At 32.5% G+C, this 24,160-nt stretch overlaps 1 protein-coding gene across 3 annotated transcripts in view; it reads right to left on the minus strand.

Annotated features, from left to right (window-relative positions):
* Positions 1-1,244: 1,244 nt before the first annotated feature.
* LOC106460175 (tumor protein D52-like) overlaps positions 1,245-24,160 on the minus strand; it is a 42,749-nt gene continuing 19,833 nt past the window's right edge. The window contains exons 1-6 of one of the 3 annotated variants that reach the window (XM_022386832.1): positions 11,986-12,099; positions 8,975-9,181; positions 8,261-8,394; positions 6,353-6,501; positions 5,368-5,473; positions 1,245-2,496 (exon numbers count right to left, since the gene is read on the minus strand). In XM_022386832.1, coding sequence (XP_022242540.1) covers positions 5,368-5,473; positions 6,353-6,501; positions 8,261-8,394; positions 8,975-9,173 — 588 coding nt within the window. In that variant the 5' untranslated portion in view covers positions 9,174-9,181; positions 11,986-12,099 and the 3' untranslated portion in view covers positions 1,245-2,496. Of the gene's footprint in view, positions 2,497-5,367; positions 5,474-6,352; positions 6,502-8,260; positions 8,395-8,974; positions 10,059-11,985; positions 12,100-24,160 lie in introns of those variants that run through there. The other 2 variants (XM_022386830.1, XM_022386831.1) reach the window with 2 other exon arrangements.

The raw sequence follows: 24,160 nt of genomic DNA on the forward strand, positions 1-24,160 counted from the left end.
GTGTGAGTGTGTATATATATATATATATATATATATACACAGTGAAAATCAGTGTATACATACAAGTGATTAGTTGTATGTAAAATTGCTTGAAAATTTGTAGTAGTTTCTATTGAAAGTAAGATAACTTCAAACATATATTATTTTACTTGTGTAAACTATGCACAGAATTTATATATATATATATATATATTTGGCATAAATTTTCATGTTGTCTTTTATATTGTTCTTATAAATTGTAATGGTAAAACTTTGATGAACATTTAATTTTTCTAGAATATTCCAACAATAAATGCAAATATAAAATTTAACAGTTTAATAATATATATATATATATTAAATAAAAATATATAAAGCAGATATGTTTCAAGTATTCTATTACTCAACCTTATGGATAACTTAAACTTGAGTAAGTCATATAGATGTATGTATTGACTTTATAAAACTCAGATATTAAGTTTATGGGAGAGGTAAAAGAAGCACTGCACAACTGTGTATTGTGACAGTTGTATAAACTTTTTTACCAATTATCATAGCTTGCACTGCTACGCTTCAATAACTAGGCAGAAGGTATATGTATGAAGTGCCTATAGTTATACTCCAAGAGAGTGCAATTACCTCTATCAATCTCCTTATGTATGTCATCTATTCTTCACATGCTAACTCAACTTGAGGTACTTGAAATTTTATACAAAGCCATTGATGAGTCATTAATCTTTCTTTAAAAACATAGTTTACTACTAGCAATTTTAACTGTCTTTCTTGTTATTCTAAGAAATTAAACCAATAAGAAACAATTTAAAATATATTAAATAAATGTTGCTGGCAACTATGTTATTTACAAGTTTGTTTTTTTCAGTTGAAAAATACATTGTGTTGAATGACATTACTGAAGAAGGATGGTAAAGATCTGAAATTAATACAAATAATTGATTCCTGATCCTAGCAGACTTTCCAGAAAACTAGGAAATACACATGTAATTTGAATTATTAGACTTAAAATATAATCATAATTGTAACCATTCAAACAGAATACATTGACATATTTGATAGTTTTTGGGCAATCGGACAGTGTTTTCATGATGGACTACTATAGACTTTTTAAAATGCACATAAAAACCTTCATACCAAGAATATATGATGATTTCTGAAAATTTGTAGTAATTTATATGCAATAATAAAAGTTACCTCACAAGAATTACAAAATATAAAATGCTATACAAGTGCTTAATGTTAAAACATTTTTATTTTTCTGAAAAAAAAAAAGAATTTGTTAGTGATGAGAAATAAAACAAATGTCTTTAACTTAGGAACTATGGATTGCATAAGTATTAGTCCTCAATGTTTCAACTATGGTAAACAAAGTTTTTAAAATATTCTCTATACAGATGTTAAAAAACAAGGAAGATTAAAACATAAAAATAATAAACCATCAACCTTACTTATAGTAACTAAGGTAACATCAAATATTCAGAAAATGATTCATCAACCAACTATGCAACAATTCAGTTCTGTGGCTGCTTATCTCTCTAGCTTATTTTTGATAATGTGTGTACTAGTTTTCTTATATACATATAAGTGCGTGTTGGTTTGGTGCATGATTAATTCATGGTAGTTGTATGTAAAATTGCTGTCATTAAGATCTTAAATTATCAGCTGAATGAACTATTTAATAACTATTATTAATGTTTTCAACATTACTATCACTGAAAGTAAAATACCTTAACACATTTATTATTTTACTTCTAATGCCCAAACTGAGCATAGAATTTGTGAAACAAAATGGATCCTTAGAAGATGGAGCTTTAAAATGAAACATCTCTTGTTACATTTGATAAAGCACTTTTTTTTGTTCTATACCGAGATATTGTAGGTTCCTGTTTCTCATCACATCGTGTTTGTGGATTATAGTTTAATTACCGTGCAATGAGATTATTAAATTATTATTATTAGTTTAAAAGTTGTGCAATACCACAATTATACATAAAACACAAAATGTTAGTTTAGATTAAAATGTTCCTCACATATATTTCAGGAATCTCAATAGTGCCACCCAGTTTACTATATAAAATATTTTACTTAATTCACAATGTTTAATTACCTAATTAGATATTAAATATCTCAAACAGATGTTTATCAAACCTTATGAAAACTGTTTTAATTTATAAGCAGCATCAGACACACTCAACCAAGGATCTTGCTAATATTCTAAAAACTGTATATAATGAATGCGTAGCTCCGAAAAACTTACTTATGCATGAAATGAAAATATTTAGAGTGAGCAAGCTGGACTAACAAATCTTTATGATTTATCTAATCATACAGTTAGATATAGAATTATCTAATTTTAGAGTTCTATAGTCTTAAATCTGTTTGCTTCTCTCTGTGACTCAGTTGAAATTCTGCACACACACAGCCATGAACAATGTGTTAGAATTTGTAAATGGTGGTCATCCATCACTATCATCATCAACACATCTACATTTTGTCTGTGAACTTCACCGTGATGAAAATATGAAAACAGAAATGTCTCTCATTGGCCAAGCTGTTTACAGACTAGGTTATGACAACATTAACCAAGGTAGCAAAATCAAGTTGAGAATGTAATCTCCTTACACAACATTTGCACTACAATAACCTCTCAATAAATGTCTACAAAATAAGGTACACCAGTGACATAGATCTAGCCAAGTATAATTCAATTTAAGCTTCCTAGATATGATGTTAAGACTAGGTCAGATTCCTAAAACTTAGCTGTGTGAAAAAGTACAAAATGTAAGAGAGCTGAAATAAAAATATATATAAATAATAAATATTGGAGCCTATTAAAAAAGTGTACATGATGAATGTCTTGGGAAGAGAAAATGAAATTTTGAATTAAGAAAATGTTTTAAATATGTAAATTTTGTGCACATAACTTGATCTTTCACTTACCTAAACCTTCAAATTTCTAAAACAGCAACATAAATTCACTAGGTGATATCAATTCAAATTCTGCACTTCAAAAAGATCTTTTGCTAAACGAATATGAACATTTTTTACTAAAAATTAAGGGAATAACCTAGACACCTTTCTTAGTGTATCTGCAGATATTACTGTAAAGTTTGAAAAATTAAATGTATACTCATGTCATGAATTTAATACATAATGCTAAAAAATTTATAACGATATTATTGTACCAATGAAATTCTAAATCATTAACACTTGATATGGGTGATTCAAGTGCACATTTTAAGAACATTTTCAGAGTTACATTCAAAATATAATTAAACTATGCCAATAAACTTAGCATTAAAACATAGTTTATCATTATCTAAGTTTTACTTCCTTAATTTTGAAAGGAAATATTAAAACAACTTCTTATTCTTCACTCCTATGTATAATGTTACCCCTCCACTTGGAATTGTTGTTAGACTTTTTTCTTCCCTGATATGGGCTTCAAGATGTCCACAAATTAGATACTCAAACTACTTATTTTGTATATTGACAGGTCAGAATGTATAAGATACTCCTACCTTCTTTACTTTCTATAAATTTATCACATCCACCACAGATGTTCCACCCAACTCTTCACTTTCGAAACCACTTATTTGCTCACACCTACTTGTGAACGGTACATGTTCATAACCAATAAAAATACCATTTTTTGAACTGTGGTTTTAATGATAGTCTGTTTTGTTACTGTGGTGAAAGCCACTATTTCACAAGTATATCTTGATGTGTGTAGACCGAAATTAGTGCTCTGAAGAGTGATGCAATTTTTTTAACCTATTTCTAGCTTAGATAGAAAACCAGATAAATTACTGTAGTTTTGGAACATTCTATTTTAGTGCATGGAATATTTTGTGTTCTAAAACGTATAATTGAAAGCTACATGAATTACTTTTGAGAGAACAAACACAGTTAGAAAAAAGAAGGCTTACACAAGTAAACACCTCAGTGTAAACTAACCTAGGGCTGTGGTAAATAGTACATTTTTGGTTTTTATGTATATAGTTTTCACAGAACTAACTAAAATGTAAATATTTAAAACTTAAGGTTATACAAGAAAAAAAGCTAATGAAAAAATCAAATAAAATCCTTTGTGACCACTTCTCAAGGAACACACGAGGAGCTTACAAAGATGGACATCATGTGATATAATCCAAAACTTTGTTTACAGTAAGTTCTTCACATTCCTGCTAAGTGATATATTTCTTATGAAAGTAGTTAAATATTCAAAGAGCAATAAAATGAGAAAATTAAATGAAAGCAGCTGTGAAAAGTTGAGTGGATAAATCATTCTAATTGTCTGTTAGAATATGCAATCATTGCAGAAAAATAAATGGTACTTTAGATTTTATTACATACTTTTCAACTTTTGCTATAGATGATTTTGCTACAGTTATAATTAGGTTAAAAATAATAAGAGATAAAGCATAAAATGTTTCTGAAAGAAAAACAAAAACAAACACTTGATAATCATTTGTGGGATTCTAGAGGTTGTACAAATGAAATATGAAACTGTAAGATGAAAAGAAGTATTTTTATTATTAACATGAAAATCACCTTTCACTCGGACTGGCTCAGTAAAATCACCCTTCACTCAGATGGACTCAGAAATGCTTTGTAGATTCACAAATAAATGTTTAGTAAATATAAATTACTAAAAAATCTGATTTTGTATACAACAGACTTTTGATGTTTACTAAAAGCTTGCCAACTTTCTTGAAAATACAATTATTACACTCAGTATTAAAGATTGTATAGTTTCATTGTTACATGGTGGTTACCAGATTAGTCAAAATGACTGATTCCATATATACAGAAAGTTAAAACATAAATTCGTGTTTTCAAATAAAAGTTAGCTTAAAAATTTCATTCCAAAAAGTTAAAAACTAGCAATTTTCATAAAATAGATAATAGAAAAAGGCATGCAGGTGTATATAATATTAACAAACTAGTATTTTTATTCTTATTTATGTAACTATCATCCAAAATCCACAAGGTGATTAGAAAATCTGTTTAAACTCATCCTATTAACAAAAGTTTCTACTAAACAGCATCCACTGTAGAATATCAATTACACCCAGTTTTAAAATAGAGCTGATGGGAACTTTTCTTCAACACCAGCTTATCTATCTCATTAATGACTGATACAAAAAGCATTTCAACTACAAGACTGAGTTTTGTAACCTACCCACCATAATGAGACCTGATATTAAACAAAAAACTTGCCGACAGCATTTAGTGATAAAAAATTTAAATAAAGCTATTTTGAACTTATCTTACTCATAGCCTATTGAAAGTGATGCATTAAAAAATATATACATTCTCAATATTTTTGTAATAAGGCTTAAAGAGAATGCTTTGTCAATACTGCAACACTTACTTCACATCTTCAATTTTCTTGGTCACATTCGCTCCAAGATTTCCCAACACATTAGTGGTTTTTTCACCGGCTGTTTTCAAGGTTTGGGTGGTGAGTTGATAGCTGAAAAAAAAAAGATAAAAATCATATCACATTAACCTGTTTCTAGTAATGAAAGAATACCTAAAGATCTAATTTCTTTATTTTTATCTTTTTTTCTCTAGTATGGTTTTGTAATGGCATCTATATATTGTACAACAAATTTCTGATTGTTAATTTAGAAAAACAACACTTTTTACACTCTGATTATCATTTTCTTGGACACATTTAGATTCTATGTAATAAAATCACAAAACCACACACTTTAAACTTAACCCTAGATTGCTTGAGGTTCACGTTTACACTTCCCTCATAGCACTAGCTAACAAACTGCAACTTTTAGACGAGTTCTTTAGTTTTAGCAATGTTTCTGCAATATATTAAATATATAAATACTTTTCTCTGAATTTTCCTATGCATTCACTTCTGTAAATTACTTCCATTTTTAAACCATTTCTACACCTATAATTCAATTACAACACTTATTTGTTGAGTAATTTTCCAATCTTCGTTCAAATAAGCTCTTTTTTAATTTTTTTTATTGATGTTCACTGAAAAATAACTAAACATAAATTACTGGCAGAAGAAGACTTCAAGCTGCATATGCTGCATTTTGTAGTTCTTCATATCCCACTTTCTCTGAACCAGATATAATCTCAAACCTTGTTTGATTCACACTCAAAACATTTTCAAAAGACTAAGAGAAAGGGACAATACAACTATTTTTCCCAATACTATGCATTGGTGATAAGTAAGATATCTCTACCAATTTACACTGTTTGCTTCTGAAATACTTGTTTGAAAAGTAACTTAAGTTATAACCAGACAAATTCAATAACATCAACCACACTCAGAATTCAGTATTTCTTATAGAATTCAACCAGGTTATAACTTTTAACTTACACTTCTGTTTCTTGAATGTTCTTTATGCCCTGCTGCATATCCTCCTTAAATTCTTTCCATACAGTTATTCCAAGCTTATGCTTCAAGTCCTGAGCATACCTAACTTTGGAAGCCAAAACCTGTCGTAAAGTGATGATTTCTTCCTCTGTCTGTAAAGATACATGAATGATTACTTTATGAATAATTAAGAAAAATCTTGTTTCTCAACAAAAACATACAAATGCTAGGAAAAGATCTGTTTGAATTGTGTGACACAAAAACAAGGCATATGAATAACAAATATTTCATAAAATGTCTAAGATAAAAAATTAGATTATTCACAAGAGTTCTGTATTTGAATAATAGCATTAAATGCTATAACAAACTTGTCTATGAGGAACTTAATTAAAAGATACATGAAACGGTTAGCCAGTACCTCAGTTTTATATGTTTAAAACAAAGAACTAGAATTAGCATACCAAATGTGACAAGTACCTTTGTAGTTAAACTCGGTTTTGCCTTTTGATTTATTTCACTGCACTTTGTTTTGGTTGAAAAATACATATAACATAAGCTAATAAATATTCACTATGTGGAAAAGTGAAAGATAAAAAATAATATTTATTTGAATTTATCAGTTAATGTTTCATAGTTTTTATAAAGTTCTTAGTCTAAAACAAAGTTTTCTGTTTTTTTTTTCTGGATTTTGGCCTAAAATATGACTTCTTTATGGCTGACAAAAAAACTGTGACCAAAATAGAGGATGAAATAGACAAAACATAAATAAGATATCATGACTACCACAACATAATATTGTACTTTATAACAGTACAAGAGAACAGTATATCACTGTTATGCACTTACTGAGCATATATATCACTATGACCTTCCTTCTAAACATTGAACAACAAAACATACTAGTTGGTAATATACATGATATTACATTATAAGTGATTTTAATTACTTCCTTTTTTATTTACTCAATATGGGCTTTACTAAAAAGAGCATATAATAGTATTTCAACTACACTTCATCTTTTATATGTCATTTGTTGACAAGGTGTCTTGTTTCATACTAGATTTCAACATGGCCAGTTGGGTTACCAAAATCGGTCTTCATTAAAACACAATTTATTAATATATATTTATGAAACATCAAGTGTTATGGTGTATAATGTCTAACTTGGCAGAATACAATACAATACATTAATATGTGTGATAATACATCACAGTACCACTAATAATAAATTAAGAATATCTATCTTAACTAGTTCAACTAAAGTTTCATGCTTCTCTGATTATGTACAATATGTACACTAGCGAAAAAACACTGTTGAATTATTAACTTATCGTAGTTATCCTTCTACACAAAGAATAAAAATTATACTTACCAGAAAGGTCAATAAAACCATTAATTAGTTAATACCTTACAATGGTCTTATTTTCAAAATAAATAAATAAAATTATTATATAACAATTATCTAACCATAAATTCTTCTGCACTGAAAGATCTATCGTTATCACATCTTTACTTTAAATGAAGAATATAGAAAAAATATTGTTTCACATCAACTATTACTAGTACTAGTTCTACCTAATTTTGAAGACATAGGGACTCTGTGCTGAGTTCTTCATCAGAACCAAGTCCAAAATGTCATTTCCAAATGTAGACAGGAGCAGTCCATATGAAACTATTACACATGTCAACACACTGTCTAAAGCTTTAAAATAAAAACATTATTCCTGAAAGAAAGATTTTGATGGAAGATTTTAATTCATGTAAAAGATTTCATCTTTCTGTTTTCGAGCATTTAAGACAATGATGGACCATTTCCTCACAATGATTACTTTAAACATGAAAAAAAAAAAATTAACACATTGATAAATAACTAACCCCAATGATAATAGCATCAAAATTGGGGTACTTTACCTTGGCTAGTTCTTCCTTCCACTCCTCCTCCATCTTGGCTCTAAGTTCTGTGTCCATGTTTGACAAGTCATGGATTCCACTGTCAGGAGTTGTAACATACCCCTTTGTCTCCTCTGAAGCATCATAATAGTTCTCTGAAATCCAAAGTCTTCAAATTTTAAATACAGAAAAATTACAAGATAAGAATACACGTATAAAATAACATGGCAAATTCCATTTTATATGAAAGAATGTATATATATATATATTATGATTAAATAATGAGGGTATAGGTTATAAAACTGATTTGACTATCAGTAATCTGAACTTAGCTTCAACATGGTAACATTAACGTGCGTCTATGTAATTCAAAAATATATTAATAGAGCAGGAATTTGTTTGCAATTTTTGTAGGGTAATTGTCTATTCTTTCCTATTAGAAATTTACCATTTACAATTTTCTGGAGACCAGAAAGACAACCCAACTAGATCAAAGATAATTAATAATGATCCTCCACTTCCCTTTCCAACCCAACTTTTAGCATGGTAGCAGCCTAGAAAAAAGGGTAAAGTTATTTTAGTCTGTCTGAAAAATAGGAAAAGAAAATGTCAGTATTTCTATCTGATAAGTTACTTTTTAATTTTGCAATATATATATATATTATTTCATTAAATTCATGTTAATGTAAGAACTTCCATTTAGTGATTTATTACCAAAATCAATTCAGTAACTACCTGCCAGAGTATCACCTTTCTCAACACCTGACACAAGCTTTAAGTACTTTTTATAAGATGTTTCCTGTATGATTGGTGACTGGGAAAGATGCCTGTCGGCAACTACAGACTCCAGATCCTCAGACGACGACGACTCCGGCAAAGACTCGACATACTCATTTCCACCACTCCATATGTTATTTGGCAAGCCTACCTGCATTTTGATTGCTAGATAGTGGTGAAACACACAACTAATCAAATAATCCACTTATACCAATTAAATCTACCGGAGAACGAAGAAGTTTGGTCGAAACAGAATACTGACAGATAATCAATATGTTTTATCGCACGACAAACAGATCGATATTACGGCCTTTTCTTTCTTTCTTTTTTTCAAGCTAACAAGGTCTGTTAACAGCCAAAGCAAGTCGCACACTTCCCCTACGTGAATCGAAGAAACCGGTCTAATATAAAAAGGGGTGGGCATTGTATTGTGACGAGCGTCTTTACAAAACTCATAGTCTTAACAGTTAGCTGATAGAATTCCACGTAACCCTATAAGTATAAGAAATTCACATACAAGTGCGTACATACGTTTACTATTGACGATGCTGACCTATAACGAGTGTTACAATGAGGTAAACTCACAATATGAACAAAATATTACACTATGTGCATTGAAGTGAAAAGTTTATATTGCCAAAGTATGTGAACGTCAGGAGTCGATCTCTCCTTCTAGTGATATTTACATACACGCACACACTTTTTAAGGTTTGGGTCAAAGTCAAACACGGAAGCATTCACATACTGAAAAATATAATGATACTTAAAAGGATCGATTTGTAGAGTATTTTTGTTGTTTTAGCGAAAAGCTTTGCAATAGGCTACTGCGCTCTGTCCAACACGGGAATCAAACCCAGGATCCTAGCGTTGTAAGTCCGTAAACTTACCGTTGACCCACTGGGGGACACATTTGGAGCGGATAACTGACAATAAATTATAACCTCTGCACTAGCATTTCGCCTAGCTAACTGATCTTAAGAGAGGAAAGGTATCTCATACTTCAAGAAGAGACAGTTGCGAAATATATTTTTGGTTGTATAGGACAACAAAATTGAATTATTAAAAATAATAAAAAACGCATAAAAAATACTGACTTGTATGTGTGGTAAAACTTGGAAAGCTAACATTTCATAAGTAGCAAACAAGTAAAGAATAAGTAACATTCTACTAAGAATATGCGTAACTAAATGCATAACTTATGATATTGTGGTTCATAAGATCTTGCAGAACTTGAAAATAAACTTAATATACAACACCGAGAAAAAAAAATCATGAGACTGTATAAGTAGTACAACATTAACAAAAACGAACTAGACAAAGTAACTTTATTATACAAACTAAACACGTCCATATCAAGCAACTTTGAGATACAATTACAACAACATATATATTCTGCACTTGTCAACATGAATCATAATACATGTGCAATAGTCGTAAGAAAAAAGTAACAGAATATTTATCTATATATATAACTTTAAGTATGTGTGTGTGTGTTTCTGTCTTTCCCAGGCACAATATTAACACAGTTCCAAAACTGATGTCCTTTCTACCGATTTAAATGGCAGCTATTTGATAACGATCTTGGCATTTCACGTTTCCTTTCCAAGTACTATATCGTTATACTTATGAGAAACTGGAAGAATAAAATCTTATAATATCTATAAATTTGAAATATTGAAGATGCCTTCAGGGCTTATGGCGCTTTAAACATGGCAGCGTCTTTGCCCACATTATGTTAAAATCGGAAAGAAAGCACTATATATGGGCCAAGTTTTGAACTTTTAATGTCATTACTGGCATATAAAACAAGTTATCAATACTTTAACACAGTGTATGCATCCCCCGTACACAAATAACGAAATACCCCCACCCCGGTTTTCTCAATTTCTTTGGTACAAAACTGTTGGAAAATATGTCTAATTTACATATTAATATACAGGTCATCAGTTACTATAAAATAGGTCACATTTCACAATTTCCTTATACCTTCCATAATCTGGCATTTCATAAAAGTGGAAAAGTCCATATTAGTACTTAAATACTGTATATTCTATTTCCATGTTCCAGCTTACTTTATGTCTTAATAAAACCACATATAGTGAAGCAATAATGTGTAGGACTTGTGAGTTTATACGTACAAGCATGGAATCCGGCATAGTTGTAGACCATGGCCCAGAGAATATTTTTAGAAATGGGGCAATCGCGAACAAGGCCTATGTTATCTTTTTGATGACATTAAAAAATCGGCATTATATTACAACTAAATGCACTTAAATGTTGGCGTACACAGATACATCATCCAAAAACATGATCTTCTTTTATTTACGATAAAAAGAACAAACAGTGTATATCTTAACCTTCCAGTAAAAAGTGCCGAGTCAGCAAAACATGAAATTATACAATATAATTGACTTTAACTTCCATTGATTTATTGTCGGTTAGGCCAACACTGTTGTTTTTAGGTTTACGGTCGAAAATATTGAAAAGTTGAGTAGCCAGCCATAATTTGTTGTTTTTTTTTTGGTGGGGGGGGGGGGTAGTAAACATTATGAGTGGTTGCAAGTGGTAGAAACTAGGAAATTCGACTTTTAATTAGTATAATTATTCGGTTAAAAATTGATGATAACAATTACAGTGTAAGTGGTGTAAACACGCTAATATCGCTTTTTTTGCCATGTCAATCATGAGACTGAAATAACAAAATAACAGTTTTTCCAATTACGCAGTAATTTCCCTAGCAGAAAACAAGCCTCATGGAGGTGGAACTCATTGACTGTATTCAGAACAAGACAATTAAAAAATCAATAATGATCCGAATAATATATTCATAAGTTACTGTTGGTGGAGCGGATGTGAAATGTGTACATTCAGTGAGGGATCCGAAAGTCTGGATGGATAAAGGTTGTAAATTAAAATGATATGCTTTTGATAAAGACTGTCAGAAAGCGAACCAAGAAGCTGCTACAAACCTGGAAAAGTGTGAAGAACAACCTTGCAATGGATTCTGCTTAAGGCTAATGTATTGTGACTTTGAGGAACAAATAGTTTGCTGAAATAGCTAACGATAAGATAAATTAACACTTTTCAAAGAACACAATAAAACAACAATATACACAGCTTTAAATACTTAATGAGTACTGAAAAGTTAAAACAACTTCCAGTGCTTGGATAATATCAGTACATATTCAAAAACAAAAACCAAATGCCTTGGCTTTAATTTAAAATCGTCAATGATGTCATTGTAGTTGAGGCTGTTAAGAAGCTCAGTTTCAAATGAAAGCAAAGATAGATTGGAAAGGTGCTTTGTTAGCATGCTTTTTTGAGCTTTGACTTTGACTGAATTCCTTGTAGAAAACATTCTTTCTGCTGTACAGCTTGTCTTTGATAACATAACCAAATAAGAATAAAGTCTATAAATATTTGGAAAAATGTCACTGTCTATAACTGGCAACATAGAAAGCAAACATGAGAATTCCTCCTCTCTGGGTAGTCTTTTTTTTTTTATAAATTTAGCAAAGATCAAAATCTCCTCTGCTTCTATCTTTACATTTGCTTTTTCACATACTGGTCTCAGTTTGTCCAAAAGCATGAAGTTTGAAACTTCTGGTCAGCATGCATCAGCACATGTCATAATATCTGTTTGTACTTTTCCAAAAACGCTCGCCCAATTTTCTAATTATAATATCCAAGACACAGTACCACAATCTTCTAAAATTGTTATGACCATCTACAACTGCATTCCTGTAACCAGTTGTTTCTAATACAACAGTCCCAGAAAGATATCTAGGTACTTTGCATTTTCTGGTAGGCCTAATAGATAACTGTGTGATTAAATATCTCATGCATAGCTCTTTAGCAAACTGCAGGACTTTATCAAAGCCAGATATGTAAATTTCTCGGAACTACCTCAGAGTATCCTTTGCTATGTCAAGAAGGTCGATGGTCATATCCACTGCAACTGTATCCTTTTGTTAGCTGATAGTTGCTTCATCTGTGCACTGGAAAATTCTGCTGAATGCCACTAACAAAAATATAAGTTGATTATTTGCAACTTGCGAGGAGAGTCCTTAAGTTTGTGTACTTGTCTCCAAATCTCTGTCAGTTAAAAAAATCAAGAGCATTGATAATCACATCAATTAATTTCAGCACTCTGCCAACGCTGACCTTGATGTCCATCTGGTGTCACAATAACGTGTCAATTCATGCAGCTGTGAACCTGGGTGCAGTTCTTTTTGCAAATCCATGAACTTTGCAGGCTGCTTTGACCCAGTGAAGAAACTATTTGATAGTGTACATAACTTTTTTTTTTTCTGAATTCACAGTTAGACTGGCAAGCTGAATTCATAAACAGATTCAGGAGATAGCAATGTCTTTTGAAAATTTCTGTTTTAGAATGGCTTGCACTCCATTCTTAACACTAGTTCCACGAAGTGGGAAACCAATGCACTTCTCTCCATCTAGTTGAAAAAGTGACAGCAATTGCGTTATTTTTTCTGAGATAGCAGCAGCAGTGAGATCACTTGCTTCAATGAAGCCAACAGTAAGTTGTTTAATTATTCTCTGGTAATATCGCAAAGATACGAAAACAATTTCTCGCTTGGACTCATCTTTACATTCATCTTCCATTATAGCAAGATAACTGGCTGCATAGACATCTTTACGAATTTGTTTTAAAAGAATACTGACAGCAGATTCTAGGGGGTCATTCTGGATTTATGGGCTTGTCATTTTAGTATTGTTTGGCAGACTATGATATTTTTCTCGAAAATCGGGTGAACGTCTGAAAACAAGTCCGATTAGCTCCAGAAAGTTCCCTTTGTTTAAGCTTTCAAGGTCTTCATGATGACCTTTAAGAGTAATTTCTTGTTTTGCGCAAAAAAACACAAGATCTAGTACAATTTTCAGTACTTCTCTGTTTTTCTCAACAAAATGAGAATTGGAATTTACTGGGTCAACTTGATTTCAAATGCTGCCACATCCAGACTTAAGATTCGATTTCTCTCCTTGAGCTTTGTAGCAGCAGTTTTATGTGCAACATAATTCTCATGTTTTTCACACTTTCTCCCAATTTTGGAAACCATTTGTCACAAAAGTAGGATCACAACTTGAACAACTGCAAAATCGGCAAGGTTTACAAAAAGAAAACCAGCATCTTTCTCTTGGCTATATTCCAGCCAGTTATATTTATACCACAGAGCTTAAACTGTCTCCTTAATTTGTCAAACTTGGAACTTGGAGAACTTTGCAATTTTGGTTGGCATGGTAGCTCATGAACTGATTTAGAAATATCCAGAGGTTCGGGTTCTGTTTCGACTGATGAGTTGCTTAGACCCATTACATAAATTGCATTTATCTCATCTTCATTCCCTACAGCCTCTGCAATTTTACAACTAGACAATGAAGTAGGTAGCAATTTATTACTATTGGTTGGTTCTCCACAATTCTCAGATGATTTTACAAAGGAAAGTAGTGATATTTGACTTAGTTTCACTTTCACCACTCATCTTACTGGGGCTCATCTTTGCACCCTGCTCCATCAGCCTCCTTCCTACAAAAATAAATGGTGTAGTAACTAGTTATTAATACTATAAACCAGCATATATCATTATTGAAAAACATTATATTACTACACAGCCTTTTATTGGGCTACTAGCAGTGGAACTTAGATATACTATACAGTTATGCACTGGTAGTTGACTAGAGATTTTACACTGGGGGATTTGCAGTGGCAGAGATAGGCCATATTTTGATACATTTCAAGTCCTGATCTTTTAAGTATTCTTCTATATGGAAGAAAGTGACCTTTCACACTTTTACTGGATTAATTTATTTAAGAAGTGAATTTAATGAAACAAAAATAGCCCGTAAGGGCCCCCACGTCCAAGAACCACCATTGATGAAATACTATCAAAGGTGGATGACTGTCAATTCACACAAAATTTGTAGTCATGTTTAATATTCTTAATGACTATACATAGCTGCATATTCTACCCTATGTCTCATTTCAGCCCATGTCACCCCATGTGTACTCCTTTGGTAGGCTAGGCCTAGGCTATTAAAAGACAATTAGGCCTAACATAAGACCTTGTATTATGAACGACACTTATCACTAAGGTTACAGGTAGTATTGATTTTATATCAAGAGCTCCTTCTCTTACAAAATAATGTAAACAGAAAGTACATAAAGAATAGCTTAAATTTAATGTTTGGTCAATTACAATAACCTAGGCCTAGATCTAATGCACATTAGATTTGGCCTAACGTTGATGTTATGAAGAAACACTAACATTAGGGCCTAGGCCTAACACGTTAAGCCTGTGCCTAGATGAACATTACATGAATTGATTAACATTATGACTATTAATACCCAATTGTTAGTGACATACTATCTGAATAAGACAGATCTGTCATATGCTCACCTAAACATTCTTAGATTTACATCAAGCCCTGAAAAACTAAGTTACTCTACTCCCATGTAGTAGAAAGCTATATTACAGTATGCATAACAATAAATGAGCATGCACGTCACAAGTGATAATGTGCACGTACAGTCGATCAAACTTGTGTCAGGTACAGGGCTAGAGCCAAGGGTTGCCAGATGACAGGAAAGGGTTACTGCCAAACCTCAGTTTTTTGGGGCCCAAGGGAAGTTGTACAAATATATATTTGAACCCTCTAATGAAATAAGACCTAGAATTTTTTTTACTCAAGTATTTTTTGGGGAACTTACTGAAATATGGTGGGGCCAGACCCCCCAGTGGCTAAACTACTATTGCATAGTAGGAGGGGAAAAATAAAAATAAAAGCTGGAAATATTAATAAAATATATAAAGAATTTTAAAAGAGTAATTATTGATTGATGAATTGAAGTTGATATGTATCAAATATAATATATCCATGACAATTTGGTGGATAGTTGCAACTAGTACTGTTAGAAATGTTTGTGGTACACCAATATAATACCAATAGGTTGTGAGAGATATGTCATGATTGAATGTTGAGATAAATCGACCTCCATACTGAACAACAGATCAAAACTACAGCATTTTTTTTGCCCAATAAATAAAATTTGAAAATGATTCCCATATGCAGCAGGAAAATAAAACATTATATTTATTGTACTTTTAGATAAATTAGACACAGTGTGCCCATAAAGCTAAAATTGGAATAATGTGGCTATCTACATATTTCTATATAACATGGCGTTGGTAACTCAGACGATATCAAAGAGTTTTCAGCTGGTCCATTCCAACAGCCTGATACTTCAAGGGAACAGCTTGTGCAAACTGACTGGACCAAGTGTGTTCTTTGTCAACTAGTCGCATGCAAAGTTTTACAATGTTATGCTGACTTGAAGAACCATGATGTTGGGGCTGGTCAGAGTTATTCTACCCTTTCATCAAGTCTAGTAAAATTCCACGTGTCAGATGAGCTGCCTATTCCTATAGACATTCAACGACTGGATGAGGGGAACCATGTAGAAGCCACTCTTATGGAAAACAAGGCAAAATGGCACAAATTCTGCCATGCAAAGTTCAACATCACAAAATTTCAATGAGCAATCAAAAGGAAATCAACCCAAAGAGATTGCGATCCTTGTTCAGCCACATCCAAGAAGCACACTCATCAAACTGAGCACCATAAAAAAAGCAACTAAGAACATCTGCTTTCTATGCGAGAATACGTCAATAACTGAACCTCTTTGTGAAGCATCAACATTCTGTGTGGACTCTCATGTTAGAAAATGTGCATTGAAATTAAAGAATGAACAATGAACATCAACTCGGGGACATGGTGGCACAAGATGTGAAATATCATCTGATGAGGATGTAATAGTATTTGAATGCTTCACAATCCTGTTGTAAGACAGAACAAGGAATAAAGTGAACATATATGAAGCTCAACAAGAATTGTTTATTAAGAAAAAACAAGTGATGGATGCACTCCCATAGACCACAACAGCCCTATTGCAAAATATCAAGAGGGCTGTGTACCAAGGAGGTCACTGCTGGGGTAAACCCATCAAAATTAACCTTGACATACCTCCTCGCAATAACTGGGAATGGATTGATCCATCGATCTGGAGAACTAAGTGGACCACTTTGCCTGAAGCAGCACTGCATCAAGAGTACTCAATTGTTGCAGTTGCAAAAAAGGTTGTAGAGGTCACTGCAATTGCAAGAAAGCAGCATTAAAGTGCATTGCATTGTGCCAACTTTGATGCAGTCAAGATTATGACCTGTAAGTTGTGCAGCATCACAGCCAATGACTGTTAAAGTTTATGATAATTTACAATTATATATTTTTCTGGCTCAGCACTTTTTTTGGATATATATTATTTGGTGTTTTTATCATAAAGAAAAGAAGGATATGTTTTTGAATGATATATTTGTGTACAGCCACACTTAAGTGCATTTAGCTGTAATGTAATGCCAATTTTCAACGTCATCAAAATGTTTGGGAGCCATTTTTTAAATGGCTACCAAAGGTAACATAGGCCTTTTTTGCGATGGCTCCATTTATAAAAATATTCTCTAGGCCATTGTCTACAACTATGCCAAATTTCATAAACTCACAATTCCTTGACTATGTTGAAAATATATGCTGGAGTAATATAACATACCATTGAGGGGAAAAAACCAGCTTAATCAAGTTACAAAGCCAGTAAACAATGACCATTCAATTTCCAGAAAGCAAGTAAAAACATTATGTTTTTGCCTTTGATATTAATAAAGATTGTTTTCACTTTGTGTCACACATTCTGTCCAGTCTGTTTACTTCTTTGCTTAAAATCAGTTAGTTTACTTAAATTCAGTATTACTTTGTAATGTATTCTATCAATTCTCTCATAATAAAGTGGACCTACCAAATACTCTTTCAGGAAATCAATTTAACCAAAAAATTCCACAGCAACATCCAGCCACACATCTTCACTTCCTACTCTTAGTATAAAAAAATGACCTACATTAGCAAACACTGTCTGATAGTGATACTGTCCACTGTAACAATGGGAGGCCCATTCAATGTTGTGTTTACACATGTCAACCACTACCATGATCAACGGATCAGAGTACCACCCATAACTCTCACTTCTCTAGTAGAGGTAATTCCATTCAATCTTAGAAGAAGAGCTAGATCAGGCATCTTGCAAGTAGACATGGAGCTAATTAGCTCAAGACCACCTGATGTCCACTTTGGATATAATAAAACATAACGTGGGTGGTTTTTGATGTGGCTAACTACACAATAAAGGATGAGAATTACCAACAAATTTGATACTGCATTCTTTCAAACTGTAAGTCTTCCTTTTTTACTGCAAATATGATCGTTCTGATGGTGTTTACACATACTGTAGACTTTGTGTTTGTTCATAATAACATTCTATATCAAGAATGGTGTCCATTTAATGACAAGCTGCATGATAAAAACATATCTGCTCCAAGTGCAGAAGTATATAGATAAACAATCAATGTCATTCCTATTGATCCTTGCACAATGCACAGATACTCAAACATTCCATTTTCATGGTTGATCAGCTAGAACAGGAAGATGTAGTAGTTATTATAGATCATGCCATTTAAAACAAAACTAAGGATAGTTTATGGTCCAGTCTTATGAAGTTTAGGGTGGTTGAGCTTCACATGGGGCCCTTTCATAATTGTTAGATTTTCCTTTGGTCCTAGAACATAGAAATTGTGATGATGGTTTAGGTGACCTACTGATTAAGTATTGAGTTGTGGCATCTTGATCCACCTCTGATGTGTTGAATGGCCATCACTATAACAAGGCTACTTATTTAGGAAGCTCTCAAGACTGAAATGGATGGATATTTAGTAACTGCTGAAAAAAATAAAACATAAAATGATTTCCATCACCAAGCTATTTACAGCATCTTGAACTCACTATATAGTAACTTCACCCCTGAAGGTTACCAGATAATGTTTGTTATACAAATTTCAGCAAACCAGTAACAAATTTTTAATAATATGATTCAATAGGCTGACAACCTATGACCTGCTTTTTTGTAATCCTGTCTCAGGCTCTTCACTCTACTGCTCAAGTTTGTTTGGTCCACAAGGGAAGAAAATTGGTTGTTCCGTAAAGCATGTCTGCAGTGTATACGGACTTGGATGTTTGCATGTAACTATGCCCTTATGTAAAGTATCTGATAGTCTACCTGCAAGACATGATGCTATTACAACCACACACATCCTATCACTGATTCCAATATACATAGTGGTGTATTTACAGTGCAACAATTTGAGAGCCATGCATTCAGCCAAGTACCAGTAGATCAGATAATTGAACAGATGGTGAACAGAGACTGTAGAATTCCTGCTGAAATTACAAGCTTCAGTCTAAATAAATCAGCATTGCAGAGCTGGATGCTGCTTTTATTCATAGTTGCAGGGATATGGCTGATTTGACCACAGGTGAAAGTAATCTACACAAAAAGGCCTATGTTCCAAGGATCAGAAAAGATGAAGTACTTGCTTGCCTCACTTGGTAATATACTTGGAGGTCCAAATCAACCCAATTCAAACCTCAGCAGATCTGACCAGCCTGACATCACAAGTATTGGCATCTGATGTCATCACTGAAAACTTCTGCCATACAGAAGACAAGGCGCAGAAAGCAATGAAGAAGTTTATCAGGGAATTCTTAGACAGCAATGAAATTGATTTACACAAACCACTGAAAAGATAAAACTGAAAACTTTCAATCAAGCAACCAAAAGCTGGCAGAAGTATGTCCAGCAGGGCACAATAGTTAACCTACATTTCTTTAAAGAGTTGTTGGTAGTAGCTCAACACATACAATCTCAGGGAGATATTCAGTTACGAGTTATGTAATTGTCCATTTTAGTAGCCGTCTTAGATGGACTGTTATGCAAGACAAGAAAATTCAGACTGTCTGAGTTACTGGAAAGACAAGCATGTCCACTTGAGCATATACCCCCATGGAACTGATTAATTAGTGATGTATGCATGCATGCCCCCACTTCATGCCCTCAAACAGATAACTTTTATGTTTCAAGAACTGGTTAACAAGATTCTAACAATTCTTCTCAAAGAGGAATCAGATTGTGACTATGTTACTAGAATATACTTTGTATGCAATTGATGTAGGAAGTTTCTATCAAGAGCACTGAATAGAACTGCCATTCCCTACTAGCCACCCAAAGAAGGATATCAAATATATCTCCGAAATGCCACAAACAGCAGAAAACATTTCTTGCATTCTTAGAAGATTTTCATTTGCCATGAATGCAAGTGATGAGCACTTGTTTGGCAAGAATGTCTACTTGACAAGGGACATATTGCAATATACTGACATCAATTGATGACAGTGGGCAAAATGAGATGGTAGCTCAACTATGCTCAAAACATAAAGAAGCCAACAAGAATATCATCATATATGCAAATCATGCAACCCAGCAAGGACCTGACATAATCTTTATTTAAAGCCCTGATACAGATGAAGAAGTCTTGGCTCTCAACTACCAGGAAAACATTCAAGCTAGATTTGTCACAATAGCTCAACAAAAGCAGTGTGGCACTGAATTCGAGGCCTAGCAGCCAGGTGGGGAAAGGATGTATACATTTCTCTCCCTGGCTTCCACACTCTCAATGGAAATAACAGTAAAAATGGAAAGAACAAAAACCAGGTTTTGATCTTTTGGACAATAATGTTAGAGAAATGCCCTTCCTAGGCCAAAGTTTGTAGTCACTGATGTATTGTACTCATTTTGTGAAAGATTTGCCATCAATCTGTGACAAATGTTATATCCTGTTCTGCATTAAAAACTATGAACCAGAACAACTTCCACCAACACTGTATGCACTCAAGAATATTGATCTTACTAATTATTGAAAAGCTGTTTGGAAATGTTCACTTAGTCAGATATACCAACCCGAGATGATTACAACTGGATTATGTTACAAAACCCATTGTGCAGCAAAGTTATGTTTCTTTAAATGGGTGGAATTTGGTTGCAGATGCATATTTGTGTTCGAAAGACTGCCAGAATTGATATATGCTTCCTGAGGCCGATACCCTGGATGATTAAGCTTATTTAGTGTGCACGATACTTATGAATACTGTCAACACATTTTACATTTTTCAGGAGTTGAGTTATGAGTGCTACAAACTCTCAAATACTATTCTACCATGTAGTGCATAACAACTAAAAGCAACTTTATTCTATCAGGAAATAGTAATGTATTTAGTCTTGTTAATACATGTAAATAAATACAGTTTTGGTATAATAACAAATATAATGCATCACAAACAAATATCTTGCATACTGATAACATTGGTTGACAAAATCAAACTATTTTTCCTCATCAAAGATGTAAACACAATTTTCTAGACCAGTTTTGCATGCCGATTTCTTCTGGCACATCTAGTTATCGAAATATTACTGGTGTTAATTTCAGTACAATTTAAGTAATAATCACACATTAGGCTAGTTAACGTTATAACTTTATTCATTTTTCAGTGTAATTCCCATACACTTGGTTAAATTTATACAGTACACACTTATGAAAAAAGAAATGTAGAACAACTTAAATTATAATAAAGACAATAACCTTTCAAATTTTATTGATCTCATAACAAAAACTTGACGTGACTAGAGGAAAACCAAAAAACAGATTTGGAATCAGCACTACAAGAGCTATCTAGCCCACCTATAATTATATCTGATGAAAATGACTTGTTGGCCAGAGTAATTTTTGTCTCAACAAAAAATTACAGAACTCAAACAAAAACACATGGAGAACAACATTTCCATAGCACCTACCCCAAATTCAATACAAGTGAGGTCAAAGTGTTATAAAAAAGGCTCAAAATCTTTCTTGGGTATATTCCTAGATCACAGAACAACATAAGTAGCAAAATACAGAATAAGAGGTCTATGGTTTTAAAATAAAATGAAAATCTTTATAATATACACAAACTTCATTTTAGGCCACCTATAGGTGAATATTTATTTTTTCAACTGCCTCAAGTGCAATTTAGTGAAGATATTGAAACAGTTATGGAATGAATTAAACACGAGATGGTATGATATATTGAACAAGACGTTCTTAAGAATAAAATAGAATTTGGACAAGGAAATGGGACAGAAAATTTCATAAGTACTGATATGGTGGTTTTTAAGTTTATAAAATGCCAGATCAGGGTAGGTATGAAGATGATGAAGTCTGACTTGTTTCAGGGTATTAGTTGACCTGGGGTTCATGTGATGGAAATTACTAGCTGTGTGTCTGTTACTTACCAAGTTTTGAGGTATTTTTAGGCTAATCGTTAAGTGTTATACAGTCACCATGTCTATTTACTCATTTATTAACAGACATTAACAAGGTTTGCTGCACAATGTCAAAGCTGATAACTCACTCAAACATTTATATATTTTGAGAGATAGAGAGGGGGTAATGTTGTAGAGAGTTGTAAAGATATCCACTCTTTTATTGACACCTTAAAAAGGACAAAATATACTTTTCACAAAATTTCCAGTTTACACATGCCAATGGCCGTGAATATTTTCTTCCCTGTTCAGAGAAGTTTAAAGCCTTTATTGTATCATTTGTCAGATATAAACACAGTGTCATTAATAAACTAAGAATATTTCAATAACACTAATCCCTATAATTCTTAATTTATTTTCTTTAGTATTTTTTCATTCTTAGGTTCCAAAAAATGTGTTATGACAAGCTTCACACATACCTACTAGTGAACAACAACAAAAACGTTACTGCATACTATCCAACAACTTACAGGAATGATACTGCATACCAGTGAGCAACTACAAGAATGTTACTACATACTATCGAGCAACTACAAGAACATTACTACATACTATCGAACAATTTACAGGAATGATACTGCATACAAGTGAGCAACTACAAGAACATTACTACATACTATCGAGCAACTACAAGAACATTACTGCATACTAGTGAGCAACTACAAGAACGTTACTGCATACTATCGAACAATTTACAGGAATGATACTGCATACAAGTGAGCAACTACAAGAACGTTACTGCATACTATCGAACAATTTACAGGAATGATACTGCATACAAGTGAGCAACTACAAGAACGTTACTACATACTATAGAACAACTACATGAACGGTACTGCATACTAGTGAACAAACTTGCAGGAACGATACAAAATATTGCGGCAAAACTGGTTTCAATTCAAGACAAGTTTTTATATTCCTATAACACTCAGTAAGAGCTTGATTTGGTAGACTGTGAAGTACATGATACCGGTTTGTCTTACAGTTGAAAAATGTAATCTAATTGCTGACGTAGACAGGTGTATATGCTCATTTAGGCTGTGAAATTACTTTCTGGTGTAATGGTATTAAACAATTCTTGAAATACTTACAAGTTTCCATAAACATTTTAACACCATTTTCTATTTGAGTACTAGGTCTTTTATGGTATGCATGCAGATATCAATCATTACTTTCTGTTTTGGCGTTAACCATGTGCAAAGTATTAAATATATTTATTAACTTCATGAAGGCATTCTTTCTCAAACGTATAAAACTAAGTTAGAATTACAACAGTTTTTATGTACAATTGGATCTATGACTTAGTAGATGGCATTAAATGGAATCTATGAACAGCATTCTGATTATTACTTTATGTTACATTAAGGTAATTTAACTACTTAATAATATAATTCACATTATTTATGACTCGTATATTTTAAAAATACACACAGTAAAAAGTACAACACACATAAATGGGAATGTATGTACACGTATAAAAACAAATATATTCTTAAATCGTCTAATAACTATTTACTACCAATTATCTACCAGTAATAAATATATTAGTAATGAAAGTCCTGACTAGTTTCTTAGATGTTATCTCCGAAACATACAAGCTGTGATACGCAGTTAAACGTTCATACGAGCATGTCGTGGCAATGTCTGTTTTATTCTAGGTTATTCAATAGATTTGTACATATGATGACTCATATCACTAAAAATACTTGCAAACAACACACCTGTTTCAAGGTTAAAAAGTTTATTGTACTTTATACACACACACACACACACACACATATATATATATATATATATATATATATATATCTACTAGTCTCTCTTCTCTACTA

The sequence above is a fragment of the Limulus polyphemus genome, unplaced genomic scaffold (assembly GCF_000517525.1).
Source record: "Limulus polyphemus unplaced genomic scaffold, Limulus_polyphemus-2.1.2 Scaffold723, whole genome shotgun sequence".
Classification (NCBI taxonomy): Eukaryota; Metazoa; Arthropoda; class Merostomata; order Xiphosura; family Limulidae; genus Limulus; species Limulus polyphemus.